The 27,317-nt window shown below is 47.8% G+C and overlaps 1 protein-coding gene across 3 annotated transcripts in view; it reads left to right on the forward strand.

The window, feature by feature from the left end:
- The window catches only part of hspa12a (heat shock protein 12A), a 176,576-nt gene that overhangs the window by 135,863 nt on the left and 13,396 nt on the right, over positions 1–27,317 (forward strand). For 2 of the 3 annotated variants that reach the window (XM_038821533.1, XM_038821535.1), the window contains exon 7: positions 3,754–3,925. In XM_038821533.1, coding sequence (XP_038677461.1) covers positions 3,754–3,925 — 172 coding nt within the window. The remainder of the gene's footprint in view (positions 1–3,753; positions 3,926–27,317) is intronic. The other variant, XM_038821534.1, reaches the window with a different exon arrangement.

Below are 27,317 nucleotides of genomic sequence, written 5' to 3' on the forward strand. Positions count from 1 at the left end.
GTAAAAGTTGGTAAGAGTTAATGTGGACATGCCGAATTTGGTTACAGCTTCACATTCCTAGGTGTGCACATCACCAAAAATCTGTCCTGGTCCACCCACGTTGCCACTACAACCAAGAAAGCACAACAGCGCCTTTACTTCCTCAGGAAACTAAGGAGATTTGCCATGTTCACATCGACTCTTGCCAATTATTACCGATGCTCCATCGAAAGCATCCTATCTGGTTGCATCACAGCCTGGTATGGCAACTGCTCGGCCCAAGACCGTAAGAAACTGGAGCTGAACACAGCCCATTCCATCACACGAAATGTCTCCCATCTATTGATTCTGTGTACACCTCCCACTGCCTTGGGAAAGCGGGCAGCAGAATCAAAGACCCCTCCCAGCCGGGTTATTCTCTCTTTCAACCTATTTCAGCTGGCAGGAGATACAAAAGTCTGAGAACACAGACTAACAGGTTCAAAAACAGCATCTTCCCTGCTGTTACCAGGCTCCTAAATGGACTGAATTGATCTCTCCACATATCTTCTCCACAGAGTAGTACTACACTCCATATGCTCCCATGATGCCTGTGCCTATGTATTTACATTGTGTATTTATGTATGTCCTATGTTTTTTCATGTATGAGACGATCTGTCTGCACCGCACGCAGAGCAAAATGTTTCACTGTACCTTGGTGCACGTGATAGTAAAGCAAATGCAATCCAATCCACATGATTCTCCAACTACATAACTTCCATGGAAAGCACACTTTTCCTCTTGAGCCAAAGGCCCGTTTTGGAAAACCAGCGGAGGACTTCCTCCAGGTGTTCAGGTGCTCCCATTCCATTCCAAGTAGACCACCACATACAGTCGCCCTCTTAGGATACTCTCCATAAGGTGCTGAAAAATTGTGCAAGCCGATGGCAGTCTCCTGTATTCGTAGAGGTCCCTGTGGGTTTTAATGGTTATGTAATGCCTGGAATCGGCATCCAGTTCCAATTGGAGATAAGTGTGGGGCATGTCAAGCTTGGAAAAGGAAAGACCCCATGCTAACTTTGCATAGAGGTCTTCTGTCCATGGAATTGGGTACCTGTCCAGGCGGGAGACCTTGTTGACAATCAACTTAGTATCTCTGCGCAGGCATACAGCTTTGTCAGGTTTTAGCACTGGCATTACTGGTGCTGCCCAATCAGCAAACCGTACCAGCCGAATGATACCGTCACCTTCCAGTCAGCTGAATACATACTCAACTTTCTCCAGCAGTGCATAGGAGACCAGGTGGGCCCAAAGGTGCTTGGGCTGGGCCTCAGGGTCCACATATATTTTGGCTACAGCCCCTTAATTTTGCCCGGGCCTTTTAGAATTTAGAATTTAGAACAGTACAGCACAGAACAGGCCCTTCGGCCCTCGATGTTGTGCCGAGCCATGATCACCCTACTCAAACCCACGTATCCACTCTATACCCGTAACCCAACAACCCCCCCTTAACCTTACTTTTTTTTTTAGGACACTACGGGCAATTTAGCATGGCCAATCCACCTAACCCGCACATCTTTGGACTGTGGGAGGAAACCGGAGCACCCGGAGGAAACCCACGCACACACGGGGAGGACGTGCAGACTCCACACAGACAGTGACCCAGCCTTCCTGAAAGATTTCTGGGTACTTCCTCAATACTTCGTAAAGCCCTCTGGTACCCATCCAGATGACCTATTGTCAGTCCAACTGGTGGCGTTGTAGCTAGACATGACCTCCAAGACCCGGTAAAGGGCCCTTCATTATTATTAATGGTAGCTTAATGGACTGCTGCCCGTATGTAACTGGGGTCATCATTGTGCCCACTATGGCTAGCATTCTCTCATATAGTTTGCTAGCCTCAGTGTCCCCCAAACCCAACTGTTAATTCCAATCCTGATTCCTTTTACCGAATCTGCAGCTGTTGTGTCCAACTCCATCTCTAATGGGTGGCTGTTCACCTGGACGGAATCCTGATAGGGGCAACTCATGGCGCAGCAAAGCAATTCAATTTCATATACTCCTCATCATCAGGTTGTTCTGAGTGGTGGGTCCAGGCTCTGGACTGGAGTCTCCCTCGGGTAGGGTGGCAAGTTTGCTGACTAACCTGTGGTTTCCTACCCCTGCGACTTCGCCGGCCACAAGTGCCGTACTGTCTTGGGTCACCCTCCACTGATTCCAGGGAGGTTTCCCGCCTGGCAGTACCGCTCTTGGCCAACGGGCCTGGTCGCAGTGGTGTTCAGGCCAGGATGGGATTCCTGGGTCCCAGTCCTCGGGGGTGCTGTTCACTTGAATGGCCAACGTCCTACGCTATTTACCTCCATCCCTGAAATCGCTTGGAGCTCCTGGGCTCCCTTTTCCACACTCTCCCGTGAGAGGGAGACTGCGATGGCCTTTTATCGGTTAAGCAATGGCTCGGTCAGCAATTTCTGCTGGATCGGCATATTATTTACCCCGCAAACAAGGCAATCCTGTTGCTCTCAGGTAGGGATGGACTATTTTCACAAAACTTCCTTTTTACACAACTATGCCAAAAGCTTCATGACAGGCACCCCTGGAGGACACTCTCAGCCATATTAAACCAGTACCGCTGTACGATAAATGATGACTTGGCATTGTAGTGGTTGCCACAAGCACCACTATCTCTTCGAATGTCTTGGAGTCTGGGGGCGCGGGGTACATCAGGTTATGATGCTGAAAGTGGGTGCCCCACAGGTAGTCAGAATAATTACCGCCTGGCGATCATACCTAATGATAGCTTTTACCTTAAAATGAAAAGCACATATGCTCCACATGTAGAGTCTAATTCTCTACACCTGCATCGTGTCTGCCAAAGAGCGGCAGCTTCAAAATGGTGCAAACTTCATCTGTTCGTGAAGAGAGGTGGCTGTGCTCCAAACGGTTAGCTGTGCTGACAGTAGTTCTGCTTTATCCTAGTCGCCAATTTAGTAGCCATGATGTGGAGATGCCGGCGTTGGACTGGGGTAAGCACAGAAGACTTCTTACTGTGCCAATTTAGTAGTCAAGGAGAAGTCCAGAAAGGAAAGTCGAAAGAATAGTTTATTACCAAAAGTAAAGTATTTACAATAACAGCCCCAGCCGGGTCTCCACAGTGGCACGGCTCCGACCTGGGCCGGCTTTTAAGGAACTGAATGAACTCGCCCGCTGATGGGCCACCACCCCCCCCCCCCCCCCCCCCCCCCCCAGCAAGAGAGCTCGTACTCCACGAAGCTCATGGAGAGATTAATTGCATCATCCCATTGGATCTCGTGGGGATTATAACAAAGACTAAACAATATTCCTTTGGCATTAGGTGATCTGATTAAGGTTAAAAGCATGAAGGGAATTGACAACTCTCTCCTATAGTAGGAGAGTCCAGAACAAAGGGACAAAATGACAAAATTCAAGGTAAACCAGTTAAAATCCAAGTATAAGCCAGGGAAAACCTCTGTGTGCAAAGCAATGTGTGAATACAGAGGCACTGCAGAGATCCAAAGTCAATGAATGTATTTAAAAGTGAGACTGATGCTTGGGGAAATAAAGGTATTAAGAGAGGTGAAGGGTGATTTATAATCCATTGCTTCATACAGGGAGAAGCACGCACAGGCTGTCCATCTCAGGGTTGTGTAATGGCCATTGGAGAACTGAAAATGTAGAATTACCATGGCTAATGAAATAGAAGGGCCGAATAGCTGGCTCTTGTTCCTAGGTTCATCTTATTGCGGACTAATTTTCCTCTTTGATTCACTACCACAGGCAGGTCTGGCATCTCCTGATTGTCCAGAACAGCTGATAATTGCACTTGAACCTGAAGCTGCCTCCATCTATTGTCGGAAACTCCGCCTCCATCAGATGATTGATCTCAGCGCGAAGGATGCTGCCAATGGTTATAGCGCCACTGAAACACTTTCATCTGGAATAACACATGGTATCTTTGCTTGTTTGTCACTTGCAGTCAGCAAATACCGAACAATTTCTTGATTAGAAATGGTGCAATATCACACCAGATAATAATAAATAGCATTCTCCTTATACCCAGCATACTTTTCTACTTTTCAAAACCGCCCATAAGGCCAATCTAAGACTTCAGCCTTAAATATGTTGAATCTTCTTTACATATTAAAATGACTTTTTTTAACATGTGCATGATGCAGTATTCACATCAGTGCTGTGGCATTGGCTTAACCAAAATAATTCCCTGAACGCTGCTTCAATGAAAATTATTATTCGGAGTATTGGACTTTATTAAAACTTTAGTGACATTTCACTAAGTTCTGAAATGTTCGATAGCAATTTTGGTTGGAAACAGTCGGTGACTTTAATTGGTAAAGTTGTTAAATTATTTCCATGGTGAAGATGGCAGGTCTCCATTGAATTGACTTTGGATGCCTTGAAGGTGTTTGCAAAAGTTGTGAATTCATACAATTTTAGGCCAAATAAAGTGGTGCTTGTTTTAAAATGCAGGTAGAAGAAGACTCAACTCAACCTTTTGAGGGCCATTTTAAAAGCTCTGACTAAAAACTTTCAATCAGCACCAAAAAGTCTAGGTTTTAATTATTTTTCTGATACTTAAAACTATGTTTATATTTAGTATTACACCAAACCTGATATGCAGGTTATATCAATGGGTATTTGACATAAACTGCATGGTATCTGTGATAAATTACTGATGCACTGAACACTTCTCTATCTTGTATGACTGTGATAGAAGACAAAAGTCTCTGATCCATGGAAATAATCAACATTGTAATATTCCAGAAATGAGAGTTCCCTCAAATTCCCTTTGACACCTGCTGAACTAACTGATCCCATTTGAGCCAATCTGAACAATGATAGCCACACCACTCCTGTGCTTCTGAAGGAGCGTCAGTTCATGCTCCACTAGCCATTGCTGGAATCCACGTGTGTACCTGTATGTGCCAGAGAATGGATGCACTTTTGTGGACATGTGTACTTGTCTGTTTGTGCCTTGTGCCTGTGCATGTGGGTCTGTAGAGTGGGCACAGGATGAGACTCTCACTGTTAAATAGCTTGCTTTCAATCACCATCCGGCCTCACAGAAGAGGAATAGCCTCTTGAGTGAGTTATTGAAACAAAGTAAAGGCCAATGGAATTGCATCCCATTTTGGTTCAGGAGAGAAGGCAAAAAAAAATCTTCAAATTCCTCAGCTCCTAAAAATTTTTTCTAAATGACAATAATTCCAATTAAATGTGGTAAAACCTGTATCATTACAATAGATAGCCTTTTGAAATTTAATATCAAACAACAGAGTTCAATGTTTCAATATTTAACCATGTGGAGACAATTTTACCCTGCTCTGGCAGCAGGGTAGTCTCACCAACCAAAATGCACATTGGAAAATCAGAATGCAGTCTGCACTTCAATGTCTGAAATACATCGCTGACTACTGCGACTCCATGGGCCCATATCCCAGTGATAGGGCAGTATACATGTTAGCTGCAGTACTATGAATGCCCAAATTATGCTTATTATTCGTGTGATTTGTACATTAATTTTTAGAGGAAACAAAACACTGAAGGCTGTAAGATTGAAATCAAAAAAGAACTTTCTGAAAGCAGGTCAAGCAACATCTCTGGAGAGAGAAACAGAATAATGCTTTGGGTTGTTGATTTGTTTGTCATGGCTTTGATGCTGCCTGTTCTGCTGAGTACTGCCAGCAGTTCCAGTTTCATTTTCATTGGTTTAATTGAGTATGAAAGTGCAAACCAAAGTGATTTGGGCATCACTACTCAGCAAACATGGTTTTCCACTTTAAGAAATTATGCACCTATGGCACTTCTTGGAAGGTGTGTAGAATTATTGCCCGGCTACATAGCGGGCACCTTTGCTATATCTTCTTCGGCATACACTCTGCTATGGCTTTGCCATCCTAATTATTTTTTTTTTAAAATAATTTTTATTGAAACATTTTGTATTTATATAACAAACAGCAATAAAATACCAACAATAACAGTCATAAACATTCGCCCTACCTCAATGAACAACAAAACATATGAACAACAAATTAAATTAACACAATATTAAGTTAAATAACCATAGAAAAATAGAAAAAAAAAGAACACCCTCCCCCCCCCCCCCCCCCCCCGCCCCCCGGGTTGCTGCTGCTATTGACCAAGATACCTATCTTTGAGTCAGAAAGTCCAGAAAAGGTTGCCACCGTTTATAGAACCCTTGTACTGATCCTCTCAGGGCAAATTTGACCCTCTCCAATTTTATAAATCCCGCCATGTCACTGATCCAGGTCTCCACACTTGGGGGCCTCGCATCCTTCCACTGCAGCAAGATCCTCCGCCGGGTTACTAGGGACGCAAAGGCCAAAACACCGGCCTCTTTCGCCTCCTGCACTCCCAGCTCCGCCGCAACTCCAAAAATCGCGAGTCCCCAACCTGGTTTGACCCTGGATCCAACCACCCTGGACACTGTCCTCGCCACCCCCTTCCAGAATTCTTCAGTGCCGGGCATGCCCAGAACATATGGGCGTGGTTCGCTGGACTCCCCGAACACCTGGTGCACCTGTCCTCACCCCCAAAGAACCTACTGATCCAAGTCACAGACATATGGGCCCGATGCAGCACCTTAAATTGGATGAGACTAAGCCTCGCACGTGAAGAGGAAGAGTTAACCCTCTCCAAGGCATCCGCCCAAGTCCTATCCTCTATCTGCTCCCCTTGTTCCCCCTCCCATTTAGCCTTCAGCTCCTCCACTGACGACTCCTCCACCTCCTGCATTACCTTATAAATGTCAGACACCTTCCCAGCGCCGGCCCTAGGGTTGCTGGCGCCCCGGGCAAGCTGAACTTTGGCGCCCTTGGGGGGGGGGGGGGGGGGGGGGTGGGGCCGAGGGGGTGGGGCGGGGGCGGACCCGAGGGGGGGTGGGGGGGGGCGGACCGAGGGGGGGGGGGCGGGGGGAGCGGACCGAGCGGGGGGGCCGCCCTGGGGGAGGGCGGCCACCGCGCATGCGCTGGTTGGCACCGGCCCAACTGCGCATGCGCGGGACCCGAGTCTCTGGCGCCCCCTAGCACATGGCGCCCCGGGCGACTGCCCGAGTTGCCGGTGCCTTGAGCCGGCCCTGCACCTTCCCCTCTCCGACCCACACCCCCGAAAGCACTCTGTCCATCGCCCCCCGCGAGGGAAGCAAAGAAAATTCTTCCACCTGTCGCCTAGCAAATGCCTTTACCTGCAAGTATCTGAACATGTTCCCTTGGGGGAGCCCAAATTTATCTTCCAATTCCTCCAGGCCCGCAAACCTCCCGCCAGTAAACAGATCCCTCAATTTACTGATGCCCACCCTATACCACCCCCTAAATCCCCCATCAGTGTTCCCCGGGATGAACCAATGATTTCCACCTAATGGAGCCTCGATAGAGCCCCCCGTTTCCCCCCTATGCCGTCTCCACTGTCCCCAGATTCTTAGGGTCGCCGCCACCACCGGGCTCATGGAGAGGGAGAACGGCAACGGCGCCGTTACCAAGGCACCCAGGCTCGTACCTCTACAAGACGCCATCTCCATTCTTTTTTCTTTTCCACGCCACCCCCCCCCCTCCATCACCCATTTACACACCATTGACACATTGGCCGCCCAATAGTACCCCAAAAGGTTGGGCAACGCCAGCCCACCTCTATCCCTCCCTCGCTCCAGGAACACCCTCTTCACTCTCGGAGTCCCATGGGCCAACACAAAGCTCAAAATACTGCTAGTCACTCTCCTAAAGAAGGCCCTGGGGATGAAGGTGGGCAGGCACTGAAAGAGGAACAAGAACCTCGGAAGTACCGTCAATTTGATGGACTGAACCCTCCCCGCCAATGACAATTGCAACATGTCGCACCTTTTGAACTCCTCCTCCATCTGATCCACAAGCCTGGTGAAATTACGCTTGTGAAGAGTCCCCCAGCCTCTGGCCACCTGCACCCCAGGTACCTAAAACTCTCCCCTGCCCTCTTAAGCGGAAGCCTACCAGTTCCCTCCTCCTGGTTCCCAGGGTGCACCACAAACACCTCACTCTTGCCTAGATTTAGTTTATAGCCTGAAAAGGTCCCAAACTCAACTAGCAGCTCCATCACCCCCGGCATCCCTCCCACTGGGTCCGCCACATACAGTAGCAGGTCATCGGCATACAACAACCCTATGTTCCTCCCCACCCCGCACCAAACCACTCCACTTTCCTGAATCCCTCAACGCCATCGCCAACGGTTCGATTGCCAATGCAAACAACAAGGGGGACAGGGGGCAACCCTGCCTGGTCCCTCGGTAAAGCCGGAAGTACTCGGACCTCCTCCCATTCGTGGCCACACACGCCATCGGGGCCTCATACAGTAGCCTCACCCATCTAATAAACCCATCACCAAATCCAAACCTCCCCAACACCTCCCATAAGTATCCCCACTCCACTCTATCGAAGGCCTTCTCCGCATCCAGCGCCACCACTATCTCTGCCTCCCCCTCAATCGCCGGCATCATGATGACATTCAACAACCTCCGCACATTCGTGTTCAGCTGCCTTCCCTTAACAAAACATGTCTGGTCCTCGTGTACAACCCCTGGTACACAGTCCTCTATTCTGGAGGCCAGGATCTTTGCCAGCACCTTGGCATCCACATTAAGGAGAGATATGGGCCTGTACGAACCACACTCTGGGGGTCCTTGTCCCTCTTTAAGATGAAAGAAATCAGCGCCCGCGACATCGTCGGGGGCAAAGTCCCCCCCTCCCATGCCTCATTAAGTGTCCGCACCAACAGGGGGCCCACTAGGTCCACAAACTTTTTATAAAACTGCACCGGGAACCCATCCGGCCCCGGTGCCTTCCCTGACTGCATCTGCCCGATCCCCTTAACCAGCTCCTCCAGCTCAGTCGACGCCCCCAACCCCTCCACCTGCTCCTCCTGTACCTTCGGGAAAGATAGCCCGTCGAGAAAACTCTCCATTCCCCTCCTCTCCACCGTTGGCTCCGACCGGTACAGTTCCCCGTAAAAGTCCTTGAAGACCTCATTCACCTCTACCCCCTTCCGCACCACATTCCCACTCTTATCGCTCACTCCAGCAATCATCCTAATTACTGAGATACATGCTGGACATTCTTTACGGATAGATGCTGTGGGGCATTCAGCAGAGAATAATTATCCCCAAAATCTTGGGGTGGTGGGAAGAGGTGGGCTTTAAGGCTGCCCCTGATCCATCCATGTAAGTACACCACTGTTTCAAAGTACCAATGGAAATACCAATGGCATATTTGATTGGTCTGGTTGCGGCATGAGCTCCAATGCATACATCATGATTAGCTCATGCGTGTCATGATCAATATTTCTTAAAAGGGAAACCACGCCTGATAAATAACGACACCCTAACGACTTTTGTCTTGTATTGAGTCACAGAATTTACAGTGCCATTCGGCCCATCGGGTCTGCACCGGCTCTTTGAAAGAGCACCTGACCCAAGCCCACACCTCCACCCTATCCCCATAACCCAGTAACCCGACCCAACACTAAGTGCAATTTTGGACACGAAGTGCAATTTAGCATGACCAATCCACCTAACCTGCACATCTTTGGATTGTGGGAGGAAACCGGAGCACCCGGAGGAAACCCACGCAGACACGGGGAGAACATGCAGACTCCGCACAGACAGTGAACCAAGCCGGGAATCGAACCTGGGACCCTGGAGCTGTGAAGCAATTGTGCTAACCACCATGCTACCGTGCTGTAGTTTAATCCATTTTTTCTCAAATACACCAATTTCCAGTCAATTTGTGTGCCTGCCAAAGTCAAGTGCAGAACATTTATTTCCTTTTTTACAAACTGTGCATGTCGGGTACTGGAGTTAAAATGGTACTTGCCCCATGGTTCTTGTGCATGTTTTCATGTGTCTGACATTTAATCAAGGCAAAGTATGTTGGCTAGCAACAGGATTTAACCAATACTTATTTCTGATTATGCTAGACCTCTCTGTGCTGTGCATTGTGAGGAATCTTTATGTAAGTTAGATATATCTGAGACTTGGCGCCTGGGGGGGGGGGGGGGGGGTCACATGTTTAAGCTATCTCTTCCTACTCCTGCTAGTGCAGGAGCTTCTGAGGAAATAGCCAGCAGTTTCTTTAAGCATGTGCCTTTTCTACTAAGTCTTTGCAGATGGTTTGCCACTCTTGCTGAATTAAAAAGGCTTTTAATCAGTCAATAGTTATTTACAGCAGATTGGTGAGTGAACAACTCTCTTTGTCTTCCCAATGCCGTTTTAATTGTTGGACTGTTCATATTTGTAGCTCCCAGTTACTTCAGGGAATCTGCAGCTGTTGCTCTGTGGTCTACAGTTGAGCCACCAGGCAGGACTTCCAGCCCAAATTTTAGTTAGCTGCCTGAAAATAGGAATATCATGGAAGTAGCATAAGAAACCACCCCCAAAAATTTAATAATCAAATTTAGTGCAAGAATTTCCAAACTATTGTGTTTCATTTTTTGAACTTTGAATTATCGCTATGAGGAGGAGTTCTCTGGCAGGCTAACCACCTGAACAACAGCAAGTATAAACAGGCCAATAAAAGTGTGTCATTGTTGCTATGGTGAAAATTGACTTTGCAGAAGATGTTGCTAGGCTGTGAGATTTTCTAATGTGCAATATTAGATATATTTTCGGTTGAAGCTCTGTGCAATGTCATCTTGTTACTGATTATTGCAAATTTATTTATTTGTTTACATATCTTGTGAGGTATTTTCCAAGCATTATTTCCTCTTGAATGCTTATTAACATTTTCAGTCGTTAAAGCAGCATTGCCTTCTCAAAAAAATTGTTTAACAAAACATTTTCTCTTTGGGACAATCCAAAATAGTCTACTATGATTTTTATCAGAATGGAGTTACGTGCAAGTGGCATTCAAGTCATTGATGTAATTTATGCTATCGTATTGTATGTTTAACGACTAATGTGAAAACACTTTTACATCAAAGCGATGTTCCCAGAAATCTAATGTGCACCCCTCCCCTCTTTTCCCATTGGAATGACTGGTAAATTGTGAGGGACCAGATATAGTAGATCTAGATTTTACATAAAGGGCTGTGTGAACCATGGCCAGGAGTAGGTGCTCCAAGAAGCAGAAGATCCTGCATCTGTCAGTGGAATGCAGATTGTGATTGGTGGGGGTAGATCCCCAAAACCAACAATTGTGGAGTTTAGGCTAAGATGCGGCCTAGGCATCTGAAGATTTAGGAAGCTAACTTGTTTTGAATTTATACCTCTAGTGCCAAGTGCACGTGAATCCCCTAAACCTGAAATGTCCACCTAGGACAGACACAAGCCTGAGATAATGTCCAGCATCACTGGCCCATAGATTTTCAGATCCTGCCTTTGAAGGTTTCAATTCTTCTTTGATAAGTTGGTAAAAGTATTTTTTGCTCACTTTTGTGCATAATTTTCTAATATTCTTCAGCAATAGTTGGAACAATGGAATGTCACTCAGTTCTTTTCAACCTTGATAGCTGTAATCCTGTCATATTTTTAATTTGGGCAGATAAGTGCTTTTGTTGTCCTGCATGTGTTGCTATTTTTTGTCATGTTTGCCAAAGTATTCTGAAAATGCTTCATTAATTGCTTTTCACTTCCTTTGGTTATTTTCAAGAGCCTTTGCCCAATAATAAAAGCCTGAGAAGTCAATTTTGTTGGAAAAAAACACTGACAATGCGTTGAACATTGACACTGAAAATTAATCACATATAAAACAATGATACAAGCGGTCCTGCATTAATCAAATTAATTAAAAAATCTATCAACTGCAGGACCATCCATGTTAATAGAAGAAAAGGTTTTTAATACTCTTTCCTTGTAAGTCAGATATTGTACTTACACAACTATGTTGGATTTTGCATGCCATTGATTTGAATCACTTACTGGAGATGTAATGAAACCTGCTCCTGGGTCTGTGCATCCTCATTTTGCATGCTAGAGATTTGTCTTGTTTGCATTTTTCTGAAGCAAGAGAATGATGGGACACCAAGCTGGAGTTTACACTAATGTACAGATATTAGTTGCATTTATTACCAGCCAAAAGCAGCAATAGTAAATTGACAATTTGTGGATTGACCTGATCCTGTAGCCCTTGTACACTTTGTAGCGTTCCATGAACATGCACCTTGAATCAGCACAAGGATTCAGACCAGCATAGGTTTCAACAAAATTCCAGTAGGAAAGAAGGAGGAAAAACTAAACCGAACAGTGTTTTCTGAGGGAACTGGTGTTGTTCAGCATCCATTTTCCAGTTCACAATGCAATCAACTAATCAGTTTAATATTTATTTAATTTACTTTTCTTTACCCATGTAATATGGGTGTTTCAAATAGGAGACACCTTCTCAAAACTGCCCCCTAATTCTAAATTCTTCCATCTACCCTGCAAGCACCCTCAGAATCTTATGGGGAGGATCTTTCACTCCCGTTTCTGGGGGGCGGGACCGGCGGCAAAAGTGGGAAATCTGGCGGGCATCCCATAACGCGGTTTACGGCATCAGTGTTTCCTGGAGTGATTGTCCTCTAACCCCCCTCCTCCCCTTCCACCCCACCCATCCATGACATAATGGGAACCCAATGTTGAACACAAGGATCCCCATTTAGATACACTTAAATGTAATTATTAGGCCTCTGCAGCTGATAATTCCCCCTCCTGCACTTCCCTGCCACCAGTGTGATGTCGTGGGACCCGCCCCTTCATTTTCTTCGGCTTTGAGCGGAATACAACGGGCAAAGCTGCCTTTGGGGGCTGGCGGCTTCCTCGCCACTTTTCACACCGCTGCGCCAGTGCCTATTTGTGGGAGAATGCTGCCCTATGTTTCAATAAGATAACCTCACATTCTCCTGAAGGATTTTTGGGTTATTTTCTATGTTACTCACATCTTTTCTCATATTCCCTCTTTGCCCATCTTACGTCCTTTCCCAATATCCCCTGCTCTCTCAGTATTCTGCCTGATATTTGACTGTATTCCATATCGGACATTTGTCGTAAATCTACCTTTTTCTGTTTTATGTTTGATGCACTATCAATTACGACGAGACGCTCCCCTTGATGATACGTTCCCGCAGCAGCCGCTGGACCTCAAACCTGATGAACGTCCTGTCCTGGGCGCTGTACCGTCTGCTCCTGGTGGCGACGGGTTTGCAATCCGGGGTTAGGTTTGCAAAAAGGGAAGGAGGGTCGGCCTTGAGGGTCGCGAGGCCGCAAGCCGTAAGGGGTGGTAGGGGCCCGCTGAATTTCAGGGTTAGGCTCTGGAGGTTGCACTGGAAGTCCAGGCTGAGTAGCAAGGCAGCGCAAAGGTTGGGGAGGATGTAGAGCCGGATGCCGCTGAACTCTACACCCTGGACAGTGAGGGTGGCGATGCAGTACCCCCGGATCACCATGGAATGGGATCCGGAGGCCAGGGAGATTCTTTGGTTAGCGGGGTGTACCGCGAGGGAGCAGCGCCATACCGTATCTGGGTGAATGAAGCTCTCAGTGCTCCCGGAGTCCAGAAGGCAGGATATCTCGTGCCCGTCAAAGCGGTCGCGAGGTTGTGCGGTCGAGACTGGTCGATCGTGACCAAGACAAGACACGGCTGGTCGGCGGAGGTTGCAGGCGATGAGCAGCCCGATGAGGTGGCCGACAGGCAGGGGTACTGAGGCGGGTAAGATGGCGGCGCCCACGGGCCGCACGTGTCCTGGGGCAGGCAAGATGGCGGTGCCTATTGGTTCTGAGGCAAGCAAGATGGCGGTACCCACGGGCCGCATGTGTTGTGAGTGGAGCAAGATGGCGACGCCCATGGGCCGCACGTGGTCTGAGGAGAGGAAGATGGTGGCGCCCACTGGCCGCACGTGGGGGGTGTCGGGACAATAGCGGTGATTGTGCCGGCCTGGCACACTGCAGCGAAATGTCCTTTCTTGCCACAGGCCTTGCAGAGCGCGCTCCGTGCCAGGCAGCGCTGCTGGGGGTGTTTTGTCTGTCCGAAGAAGTAGCATTTGGGCTCCCCGGGGTTGGTTGGCTGCCGTGCGGCGCAGGCGTGGGGTTGGCTGAGGGCAGTCGCTGATGGGGTCCACGATGGTGTGGCCACCGCCAGAGTCCACGCTGCACAGATGGGGTGGGCCATGCGGTCGGGGGCATAAGCCTGTACGTTGCGTGAGGCGACCGTGAGGGAGAGCGCTAGTTTCTTGGTTGCCGCAAGGTCAAGCGCGGCCCCTTCTAAGAGGCGCTGGCGGGTGTAGTCAGACCCTATGCCTGTAACAAACGCGTCTCTCATTAGCAGGTTCGAATGTTCAGTGGCCAAAACAGTCACAGTCCCTCACTAGGGCGAGCAGGGCACGCCAGAAATCTTCCACACACTCACCGGGAAGTTGGTGCCGCGTGGACAGGAGGTGCCTGGCGTAGATCTTGTTGGTCTGCTGAGTGTAGTTCACCTTCAGTAGCGCCATGGCCTCTGCGTAGGTAGAGGTGTCCCGGATGAGGGGAAAGACGTTGGAGCTCAGCCGCGTGTACAGAATCTGGAGCTTCTGTGCCTCTGGGATTGGGTCTAGCGCAGACCCGATGTATGCTTCAAAGCAAGCTAGCTAATGTTCAAAGTCTTTTTTTGGCGTTTTCTGCTTGATGATGCAGCTGCAGGCGATCCGGCTTGATGTGGAGGTCCATCTCTGAAAATCTCTGTGTATTAAATTGATGCATTATCAATTAGGACAAGACGAGAGTAGAATGTAATCGAGGCTTTATTACACTGAGATGTGTGGCCTCCTACAGCAGCTGACGAAATGGCTGCTGTTCGGAGAGCACACACATTTATACTCTGCCTACTGGGCGGAGCCAGCAGGCAGGGAACTACCCCCGTACCTGTAGTACAGGGGCCTTACCGTAATACCCATATATACAATATAATACAACAGTGGTGACTACCACAATGCTAATCACATTGTCATTCAGCCAACTCTAGCTATGACTCCCTAACTTTCCTCCTTATAGGAATATGCTTGGGTTGCATCCATACTACCTCCATCCTGAAGTCCTCCCATTGCTCATTTACTGTTTACTTGGCAAATATTTGTTTCTGGTCTACCTGCCGTATCTCTTCTCAAATGATTGAATTCAGCTCTCTTCTAGTTGGGTATTTTTACCTTTGGGTTTTTTTGTGGCCCTTTGCATAAATATTTTAAACCTACTTATACAATGATCACTAACAACCTGCTGTTCTCCCTCTGCAACACACTGTATCTACCCCGCTTCATTCACCAGAACTAGTTTAAGCGCTGTTTCCTTTTGCATCATAAATATAAGAATAATTAAAGAGATTTAGCACTAAGAGATGATTTTGTTTTTGTACAAGGTTTATACAAAGGTATAAAGTTTGCAACATACTATCAGATCAGGTAAACAGTTTGTAACACACTATCAGATCTAGTGGTTGAAGCCAGAAACCATATCAACATTTAAGAAAAGTTTGGAGTATTAAGGGAAATGAGAATTGAACTGGTACTGTTTATGTGGTGGATAAATGGAGATTTAAACTGGTGGAACTAAATAGCTGTTCCTATGTTGTAATTTCTATGTAATAGTCTATGAGTGTTACCTGACCAAAAACAGGCCTTTTAGTGTGTTCTTAGAAGACAGGAAAAAGTGTTATAAAGGGCCTGAGAAATGGTAATCAATAAATCTTACATAATTTGGATGACTGTTCTGGTGAAGGAGAGTAAGAATACATGAAAACCATTACAATTTTACAATTGCTCTAGCTCAAGATATTTATTGGGCAGCACAGTAGCACAAATGGATAGCACTGTGGCTTCACAGCACCAGGGTCCCAGGTTCAATTCCCTGCTGGGTCACTGTCTGTGCGGAGTCTGCACGTTCTCCCCGTGTCTGCGTGGATTTCCTCCAAGTGCTCCGGTTTCCTCCCACAGTCCAAAGACGTGCAGGTTAGGTGGATTGGCATTGATAAATTGCCCTTAGTGTCCAAAAAGGTTAGGAGGGGTTATTGGGTTACAGGGATAGGAAGACTCGATGGACCAAATGGCCTCCTTCTGCACTGTATGTTCTAAAAAAGATGAACCGTTTGTGTATTCAGATTGTATGTGAGGAACAATTTAACTTGTTCATTTACTGAAGCAAGTCAATGGAGTAGTCTTATTTTTAATGTTTGGCCCTTAAGCAAGACAGCAGTTAATGTGCTCCTGAATTCTCATACCAGTATCACTGGAGTGCAATGTGCAGTCAGCAGACTACAGTTATACGGCTGACCGTGCATCACTGTCAGTCACACTGCAATTAGCTATGGAGAAAGACTGCGGGGATGCAACTGATTTTAATCTCATGCTCATGAATTTCTTTCTTTGGAGTTCACAGCAGAATGAAAGTTTCCTACTTCAAAGAGGAAGTCCATGAGCTAGAACATTCTGAATGATGAGTACTGTATACACATTAGCTTGTGGGTTTTGCTTGAATAATATTTTAAAACAAGGTTACAAAGATAGTTTTCAGACATCATGCTCCAGGGGGATAGCCTTAGCCACTGGGGACATGAGTTGAAAATTAAGTGACAAATGAGCATGATTTTCTGACAGCTCATATCAATAGCTGGAAAAATGTATGCACATGTGGCTGAATTTCCACTCTGTGTCCAGGTGGGTAAGACACCCCAGAAAGAGTAAAGTCAAAGAATGAACCTTTGTATTGGACACTTTTGAATACATGCAAACTTTGATTTCAGCCCTACTGACTAACAATTCCTTAATTTTGCTTTACTTGTGATTTTTGTAGTTTTCGCTTTATTCATTCCACCTGAAAGTGAGGTCAAATGTTGGTCAATTTTCCTTAAAAAAATGTAAACTCGTGTTCTCGTGCTCGCACAATACTTCCTTCAGAACAGGAAGTACTCACTCTGTTATTTTCATTTCATGATCCCAGTCTAAGCAAGAGTATTTGGAGAAATGCTTTGGTGCATGGTTGTCTTGTTGTGTACTGTGACTTGCCATAGTCATGTGATCTATGACTCATGTGACCTCTGATGTAATTCTTTAAGTGAATAAGGGATTGAAGCAGAAGTTCTGGTTCCCACCACATGGATGATGGTGGCAGGAGTGTTCAGCTGAATTTCGATGGATTTGACACCTGTAAGAGAGTCAGCCCCTGCAAGATACGGCAGATAATAATTAAAACTTCAGCAACTTTGAACAGGGCATTGACTGCTGGGCGCCTTGTAGAGTTTGAATATTCTGGTACAGATCCTATAGAGATGAAGGAAGATTTGAGAATGAATTGCAAATTCTTCCAGTCTCAATGACAGAACTATAAAATTGCCAGAGTTGTACCAGAAATCTATTAAAAAAAAATAAGAGTAGCAACTCTGTTATCAGTGCTGAGGAAGGAGTGCTACCAGCTGTATTGCACCCTGAGAAGCAGAAAAAGCAGCCTTGTGAAATTTTGGAGACCGTGATGACCCACTGTGAGCCCTTTGCTAATGTTATTTATGAATGCTATGTGTTCAACACCAAAGTTCAGGAAGAGGATGAGAATTTTGATCGGTATGTAACGGCACTGAGACATCTAGCTGAATCTTGAGAATTTGATCAGCTGAAGGATCACAGCTCACCGAATTTACAGTGCAGAAGGAGGCCATTGGGTCTGGAAAGAGCATCCCACTTAAGCCCTGACCTCCACCCTATCCCCGTAAACCAGTAACCCCACCTAACCTAAGGGCAATTTGACATGGCCAATCCACCTAACCTCCACATCTTTGGACTGTGGGAGGAAACCACAGCACCCGGAGGAAACCCACGCAGACACGGGGAGAACGTACAGACTCCGCACAGACAGTGACCCAAGCTGGGAATCGAACCTGGGAGCCTGGAGCTGTGAAGCAACTGTGCTAACCACTATGCTACCATGCTGCCCGTGCTGATCTGATCTGAAATAGGATTGTCTTCGGAACAAAGGTCCCTGCCATAAGAGCATGTCTGCTGAAAGATGAGAAAGCTATTGACATGTACAGAAGCATTGAAATGCTTATTTATCAGCTGAAGGATATTGGTGGAAGGGCTGATGAAGCTTTGCTCAATGCGGAGAGGCATTTCAGGCCTTTCAAACAGAAGGCAATGGAAAACAGGAAGAACTATTTGCAGAAAGGCCACAGAAATATCACGGCCAGAGTATTGGATGTAAATGATGCAGCGGGCGCCATGCAAATGAAAAGAAACCATATCTGGTGTGGGGAAAGCTGTGCTCTAACTGAATGACTTTGCACACAGGAGTCTTGTTGGAAAAGGAAAAGCAAGCGTAATTAAAATGGTTGCTGGAGAGATGTCAGACATTGATTCTGATAAAGCACTCAAAAGCCTGGAATAGGTTGGCATTATAAAATACGTGATTTAACGTAGAAATCTCAAGTGTCTTTTTGGGCGCGATTGGCGGAGAGTTTCTCGACGGCCGCATTGGCGAGATTGTGCCGTGTATCAATGCCAAAAATGAACCATGACGTAATTCTTGCTATTAGTGGCTCCCTCGTCGACTGATTCACCTGACTCCTGCCTCAGCTTCTGCCGCTAACAAGAAGGATCTGCTTTTAAGTGCTCCCTCACCACTCACTCCCAGTCACCACATAAGGATGGCAGCACGCAGACCTGCTCCTTGGTTTGCCGATGACGACTTGGCCAGGTATCTCACTGCTGTGGATGAGAAATGGGCCACCCTGTTCCCCTAAGGGGGTCAGAGGACCAGCACCGGCGTCAGCAATGCTGCCTGGGAAGCCACGGCAGCGGTTGTCCGTTCAGGCAGGAAGACAAAGAGGACTGACGTCTAATGTCGGAAGAAGACCAATGACCTCCACCGAGCTGCAAGGGTAAGTTATAGCATCTCTCATGGCATCGGTCCTCCTGCCACCGTATAAATTCCCAAGCCCCCCTCCCCTCCCACACCCAATCCACGTGCTTGTTCCTCAGCACACCCTGGCACCCAGCAGCACAACCTCTTAACCCCTTCATGACCAGGTGCGATGTCCTCACATGGGGAGGGGGGGATCCCAGAGATCCCAGTCCTCACTCCCTATGAGGAACATGCTCTGGAAATGACAGAGTTGGCTGAGGAGAGAGCAGTTACCTACAGCGAGGTTGGCTGTGCCACACAGATGAGGATCCACTGCCCTTCACCCAGATGACCTGTCTCAAGTGAGTTGTTCATGTCAGATCAAATGATCTTGCCCTCTCACGACATGTCCATTGTCCGGTGCTTATGTAGTTACATTGTATTTTGGGTTAGGGTTTGTGTTGCCCTATTATGTATTTTCTTTTATTCCCTTTCCTTCCAATGTACTTAATGATCTGTTGAGCTGTTCGCAGAAATATACATTTCACTGTACCTTGGTACACATGACAATAAACAAATCCAATCCAATCCAATGTCTGCGTCTTGTGTGATGGCGCCCTAGGCATGGCTCAGTCTGTGAGGACCATGGCTGAGGGCCTCGACATCATGTCCCAGTCAATGAGGGACATGTCCCAGATGCAGGTGGGCATTGCTGTGTTACTCAAGAGCATGGCCCAGTCACTGAGGAGCGTCGCTGAGGGTGTCAAACGCCCTGGTGTAGTCAATGGGGTGCCTCCAGGATAGGCAGCACCAGATGCCGTGAGCCGTGGGAGTCCATTCTAGCTGCCCCTCCATCCCACAGAGTCCTCAGGGCCCTCCAGGCACCGTCAGGGAGGAGAAAATGCTGATGGCCAACCTGGGGCCTGCCACCAAGGAGAGGATGGTGTTCACCAGTTCTTCCAACTCCCCCCCCCCCCCCCCCCCCCCCCCAGACACCGGTGCATCTCGAGGGCAGTGGACAGACCAGGGTGGCATGGCAATGCCTGTGAGGCTGGTAAGTCAGCTGGGGGTGGGGGGGGGGGGGGTGATGGAAGGGGAATGGAGATTTGGGGGGGGGGGGATTTAGAGTGAGGGGGTTTTTGAGGGGGGTGACTGGAGAAAAAGGGTAATTAGGGGGATGGGGTTGAGGGAGTGAAGGAAATGGTGGGAGGGTTGCGCTGACGGACACAGCTTTGACTATGAGAATCTGGAGATGATGAAGGCCTTCCTGTTCCTCCTGGCAAGCTGGACCCTTGCCGTCGCATGTCCTCCATTTCTGTCCTCCAGCTTCTCCTGGTCCTCGGACGAGGCCGCATGTCCCTCCTCCTCCTTCAGCATGTTGCTGCGCTGCTGTGCCACAACAGTCCACCAGAAAGTGGGCGACCCTCTGGGGGGTGTATTGCAAGGCATCACCAGAACGGTCCAGAATTGGAAACATGTTTTCAGCAGCCTGGAGTAATGAAATAAAAATCTTTTAGACATATCCACACTATCACAACCCTCAGTTCTTGGCACATTTTGTCAGACAGCATTGCAAAATTCCATAATAAACTTAGTGAGCTGAAGCTGAATCTGCATTGCTCTCCAGTGAGTGAAACACAAAGCCAAATTCTCTGCACTGCTCAATGTCAGCATGGGAGGCAACATGGGCCTCATTATAATGGGTCTCTGCCTCGGTCTCGGGCCTCCACTCCGGTATCATCAGCCTTGGCCTCTGCGGGAATCCCTTGTTCTCCATGAGTTTCCCTCCATGAGTTAACCTGTCATTCTGGGTGGTCTCTGAAGACACCAGAGTTCTCCGAGTGCCCCAGGCTGTCGCTGGCCTCCTCTTCTGGGTCCCTCCTCAGCTTGAAGGGTAGCCGGGTATTCAGGGTATGTAGCGGCCCCCTGCGTTGTTATTCCTGCCTTCTCCGGCAACCACCACCAATGCCAAGTTCATCTTCCTTGGGAGTCAGACCAACAAACATTGTTATGTTTGTAAAGAATTGGAGAAGGCGAGAGACCGACAATCAGATAGGGCTTGCATCTCGGGACCCTCAAGTCTCCCCCACCCTTGCGTGTTTTGCCTTCTCTCATAGTGTCTTCCAATGAGCCACTTGTGCTGGCAAACCTCGCTCTGTATACTCACTCCTGGCCATATCAGGAGCCCCTAGACACCAGACCTCTGCTGAGAACATTAGGGAGACCCTGCTCAGGTCCCCTCCCCTGATCATACACATATCCTTTGGTCGCGAGAGGATCCCCAGTGCTGAAATCCAGCCCTTTCATGTTTGATTGTTGGCAGCTGCCTCTATGGTATTGACGCCCCTAGAGTTCAGGCACACTGTTTAGGCATCAAAGTTTGTTTGACATGTTATGCACTAATCATCCTCTAAGATATTTAATGTGTGCCCTTGAGGAGGCACGCTAGAGTTGAGGGGATGAGATGCTATCACAACTAAAAAGGCTAATTCCTTATTTTAAATAGCCTTCAGCTGTGAAGTTTGAGGCTGCTCACAGTCAAAGGGAGTGAAATGGACTTTCAATAGAGAAGGTGCAGCAGGGCTCTGTCCTGGGAGAGTTTGGTTGGACAGAGAGGCTGTAGCTGGGATTGCCTCTGTTATGGGTCTCCACAGTATTTAAATATGGCTTGAAGGCATCAGAGATGGAAAGCCCCTCACCCCCTCCCATCCCTGGGGTGACCCCCGACCTAGAATCCTTCAGCCCCAACTGAGGGGTCCTCCGCACCACCAACCCCCACCCCTTGAGCACTTGGGCAACAGTGTTAGTGCTCAAGGTTGCATGCCGGAAAATGGAAGTGGCTACTCACCTTCTCTCTTGCACTCAGAAGCCATCAGGCCAGGTATCTGAAGCAATCCCAAGACAAATGAGATTGAAATGAATGCAAATGTGAGTTAACGATATTCTCAGCATCCTCGGGCGAGATCTGGGGCAAAATTGTCCGACCCCACGCAGGGTCGGAGAATTGCCCGGCGCCGCCGAAAATCCCGCCCCCGCCGTGGCAGAAATTCTCCGCCACCCGGCAATTGGCAGGGGCGGGAATCGGGCCACGTCGAGCGTCGAGCCCCCTGCGGCGATTCTCCGGCCCGCGATGAGCTGAAGTCCCGCCGCTGGGAGGCCTCTCCCGCCGCTGAGGTTTGAACCACCTCTGGCGGCGGCGGGATCGGTGGCGCGAGCGGGCCCCCGGGGTCCTGAGGGGGGGGCGTGGGGCGATCGGACGCCGGGGGATGCCCCCATGGTGGCCAGGCCCTCGATCGGGGCCCACCAATCGGTGGGCAGGCCAGTGCCATGGGGGCACCCTTTCTCTTCTGCTGCTGCCACGGCCTCCATGGCAGAGGCAAAAGAGAATCCACCAGCGCGGATGCACCACCGGCACATGCGCGAACCGGCGAAGGCCTTTCGGCCAGCCCCGGCGCCGGGCGGCGGGCCTGAAAGGCCGCTGGTGCCGGTTTTCACGCCAGTTAACGTGGTGCCAACCGCTCCGGCACAGGCCTAGCCCCCAAAGGTGCTGAGAATTCCGCACCTTTGGGGAGGCCCGACGCCGGAGTGGTTGACGCCACTTCCCTACGCCGGGACCCCCCGCCCCGCCAGGTAGGGGAGAATGCCGCCCCTGAATCTTACCATCGGGAGTGAGTCGAGCGAATTGGCCTTTCCTGCAATTCACCCGGCGTGCCCCGATCGAAGCTAGCCACAACGCGTGGTTAAATTGCGCCCATGGTTTGTGACTATTCGAATGATGACTGCAGAAGGAGAGCATCAAGTTAATGTGAAGTTCCCGATAAACATGTCAACATCATGAACTTGGCAGGTCTGTGTGAGGTTGCTCGAGACTGTGACCCGCAAATCAAAGGTAAAGTTGAGGTGATCTGATGGATTGTTGCTCAGCCCAAGAGGGAAAGCTAAGGTGAGAGCACAATACAATGGGGGTAAAAAAGACCTACAGGCCGAGGGCGCAGACAATAAGCAAAATACCCTCATCTCATCTGAAACAATCCATACACCAATCCCTTGATTGGTGAACAGATCCTGACAAACTACAGCAATGTTTTCACAGGCCTTGGATATTTTGCTGATAAATATCATCTTGAAATAGATAAGAGTGTGAAACCAACTTGGCATCTTCCGCAGAGAGTTCCAGCTGAGCTCAAGTCCAGCCTGAAAGACAAAATTGAAGAGCTTGTAAATGTGGGAGTGATAATGCAAGTGACAGCTCCAACAGACTGGATCAGCAACATGACAATACTGAGAGTGCAAGCATTCACACACACAACATGCTCAATAGTGGCCTCCTTCCGCACTGTCGGGGTTCTATCCGCCTATGATACACAAGCCAGCCCAGTTGGCAACTTGTAACCTACGCAAAGCAGTTGCAACCTCGATACAGTGAAAATGAAAAACTTTATCGTCGCAACCGCAGACACATCGATGCAACTGGAGAAGCTGCTCCTTCACCGCAGATAGCTGACCACGAAGAGCTGCTTTCACCAACTGAACAAGGAAAGGAACAACCCCAGATGTTAATGGCTCCCCAACAAATGCAACAGAGCAGCAGAAACACTCACCACCGCAACGGCATTCCCCGAAGAGGCAAAGTCAACTGATGTGGCCACTGACACTGACAGACCTGGATTAATGGAAGTGTTATGATCCCAGCTAATGTTACACATGGACAGTCAGGCCCCAGAATGGACCCTTGGCTCAATAGAGCCTCCCATCGCTCCCCGACTGCGAGATGTGGATGAACGGAGAGACAAGACTGCCAATTAACTTTTAACAAAACATTTATTAAACATGAAAAGATTGACTATAATACAATATTTCTTCACCCCACCTGTATCACAGATGTACACAGATTTTTAAAGATAACACAAGTTACAAAATATGGAGCTGAATTCTCTGTTTCAGCTGCTACGTGCCGGTGCTAGCGGACTATTTATGGTCTTTTACGACGGAAAAATCGGCTTGAAACCCTCACCGATTCCAGTGCCGGTGAAGGGCTAGTACCGACTCCGACTGAAACTCCCGCACCGAGAATGGCGGGGTCCCGGGCCAGCAGGCACACGGCTGGCGACCTGCAGCAGTCGTGCCATACAACATGGCGCCGGCCATGCACGAACCCAACCCGCCATCTGCGATCCCACTGGCCACCCCCACCAGTCCCCCTAGCCTAGCAGAAGCCCCCCCCCCCCCCCCCCGCGCCAGCGGCACAGAACCCAGCCGACTGTAGGCGCTAGACACAGTCTGCAACCGGCACGCCGGGTTCCCGGCCATTGGAACCACACGGGTCCCGTAACGTCGGGAACTCGGCCCATCAGGGGTGGAGCATAGCAGGTGGGCCGGCCAATGATGTGCCAACATCATTGAAAAGGCGCGCAGCGTGCATCACGATGACGCCTGTTTGGAGGGAGTGGAGCATGGCGCACAGTCGTCAAACTGGCCCAATCTCGGTGTGAAAATCCATTTTCCGCCTGATCGCTGAACATCATTTCACCGTCGGACAATTGAGAATCCCGCCCATGTTTTTTAATGCTCTCAGTAAATACACTGTCCCTGTAAACCAACAAGTCAACTGGGGTTAGACACGCAACACTCTGAAACCAAGTGGTAGACGCCACGCAATAGAACTGTGGATTTCTCTTCAAATCCCACCCCGCCCAGATAATTATCACATTGTGAGCCAACTGGTTTCACTGGACTGCTGATTTCCACCAGAGTGTTTCCAAACTCCATTCTGGGAAAACACACCTTAGAATCTTCCCACAAAGAGCACTTTCTCTTGGATGCCTTCACCAAGGATTCACTTCCAGGATTTCAATTTCTCCTTTCAGCATTCCTGTGCTTTGGATTCAAGCGTCCACACAATCTGTCGGGTACCCAGCCATGCCAGTATAACACAACTGCTCCACAGGCTATATTGATACCAACGTCAGGATTACTTCAGATATCTGGCTTCTTGCTAGCCACCTTCACCATGTCTGCATCTTTCAGCTCTGCCTGTAACTGTGAGTCTCTCTCTGCACCTTCCTTTAACTTCAATGAACAGTACCTTGTGCAGTTTCCAGTTATCTGTCCCTTTGACTTCAGTCTTCCTGGGATATCTCTTTCATTCTCTGCTTTCTAAAACTATCTGTTCTTTAGCTTCTGGGACTTGAGTTTTATCACGTCCCCCATTGCCCAGCCTCTCTGCTGGCAGTTTCTGCGCGAACTGCTTCTCAGATGCAGAACTGAGTCACAAGTTCTTCTGATTTTCAGTGTGGATCACTGATTGCTAAGCAACAGCCTAGTCTTTAACCCTGTTCATTTTCATGTTGTAATTACAATGCAGGCACAGTTTGAAATGAAACCAAAGCCCACAGATATGCAGGCGCCTTTGTTTAACATGGAGCTAACTAAAGTTTCAACCCTTCCCAACATAGAAACACAAAAATAAACTTACTCAAAGCTGTACCACACATATAGATTATTTAAAACTGCTCTTGTTTCTTGACCTCTGTCTCCTGACAGAACATAGAACAGTACAGCACAGAACAGGCCCTTCGGCCCTCAATGTTGTGCCGAGCCATGATCACCCTACTCAAACCCACGTATCCACCCTATACCCGTAACCCCAACAACCCCCCCCTTAACCTTACTTTTATTAGGACACTACGGGCAATTTAGCATGGCCAATCCACCTAACCCGCACATCTTTGGACTGTGGGAGGAAACCGGAGCACCCGGAGGAAACCCACGCACACAGGGGGAGGACGTGCAGACTCCACACAGACAGTGACCCAGCCGGGAATCGAACCTGGGACCCTGGAGCTGTGAAGCATTTATGCTAACCACCATGCTACCCTGCTGCTGAAGAGACTCCAGAGCAGGAGATTCAGAATCTGCAGGGAGGCCGCAATTGCAAACATTATAAAGAGGCTGCTTTCCTTCAGTAAAAGGTGCTATCTTGATGCTGCTGTCCTGTAATATTTGCAATTCCAGGTTGTGATGACTGCGCATGCACCCTGCTGCACATTTCCCCCTATGAAGATGGCATCCATGCTAACAACATTACATGCACAGTATTGGCAGCAACCGCAGCCCAAATGATAATGCGTGCAATGTGCTTGTTTTTCTTTTTATGAAGAAATGCCTTTATGCATGGTTGCCTATTGTGTATTGTCATGTGACCTCTTTGTGAGTAAAGGGTTGAAGCAGAAGCCATTTACCCAACATGTGGAACTAAGAACAGCAGTGGAGTAATTGTAGTTAATCATCGTGTTATTGACACGGGGACAGGGGTAAGCTACTATCAGCTCTTGATTATTATCCAGTGACCTTTGTTGTAAAGTGTGGACGCTGATGTGCAGGCATTTGTTGAAGTTGGGACTAGACGCACTGAGATGCTCCCCTCCCATTCTTAAATAACCTACCAACAATTTGTCCAGGTTCAACCATAAAAATCGGAATAGAGAGGGCTGCTAGTTTCCAGTACAAGTAGGATCTTTCCCCAAGATAAGCTAGCATTCGTATGGTGACAATTGGAGTAAAAAAAAAAGAAAAAATAAAGAAGTTTATACTTCAGGGTGTCCCAAAGCACTTTATAAAAGTAGTGTTTTTCCTGATATTTTCGGTGATAAATAGTTCAAATAATGAATGCATTTTAAGATGACTAACTTGAAGATAGTATCAACCATAAGAAATATCACAGTTACATTTCTTCATCATCATTTTTATATATGCATGCTACACTTTGCTATTGTTATTTCTGTTTCTTGCAACCAAGGACATTCCAGAGTACCTGCACATATTTAGCTTGTGGTCAGAGAAATGATCTGGACCAAATAAAACCTCTCTGAAGGAACGTCCCGTAACATTTAAAGGGTTTGTTTTTCAACCCTTGAAAAATGAGGTCATATGTGAAAACAGAAAGTCATAACAATGACGAGGAGTTTTCAGATGGTGGAGTTTCCAATAAAATTCTACCTGATGTATTTAGAAATTGTGTTTGCAGAGACAAGAAAGCAGTGGTCCAAATTATTAAGGACGCAAGGAATAAAGTAAAAACAAATGAATTTGTCTTATCTCAGATTTTTCTGTTAGAATTTTACATCAACTTTATTTTTTTTCCTTAAATGTGGACCAAAGTATGAGCCTAGAAAGTAATGTTTGAAGCATTAGGATACTAACTTTTATTAATTTTATATATTATCCCTCAGTCCGTTAATAAAACAGAGGTACTGATCTATTTAAAATAAATGATAAAATTGGACTGAAATAGCGGCAAAGGAATTTTGTATAAACTTTAAGTGTTTGTATATTAGTATTTGGAAAGCCATATTATGAATATCAGTTTTCACATTCCATCCCTTCCATCATACATAACACCAGTTCAAAATTTTCTCTGATGGTGAAGCATCTTGAATTAAAATCAGAATTCTATGCAAAGCCAGATTTCTTTCTTTCATTGATTAAATGCTCTTAAATTCTGAACAAACCCTTC

Source organism: Scyliorhinus canicula, chromosome 16 (genome assembly GCF_902713615.1).
Source record: "Scyliorhinus canicula chromosome 16, sScyCan1.1, whole genome shotgun sequence".
NCBI classification, from domain to species: domain Eukaryota; kingdom Metazoa; phylum Chordata; class Chondrichthyes; order Carcharhiniformes; family Scyliorhinidae; genus Scyliorhinus; species Scyliorhinus canicula.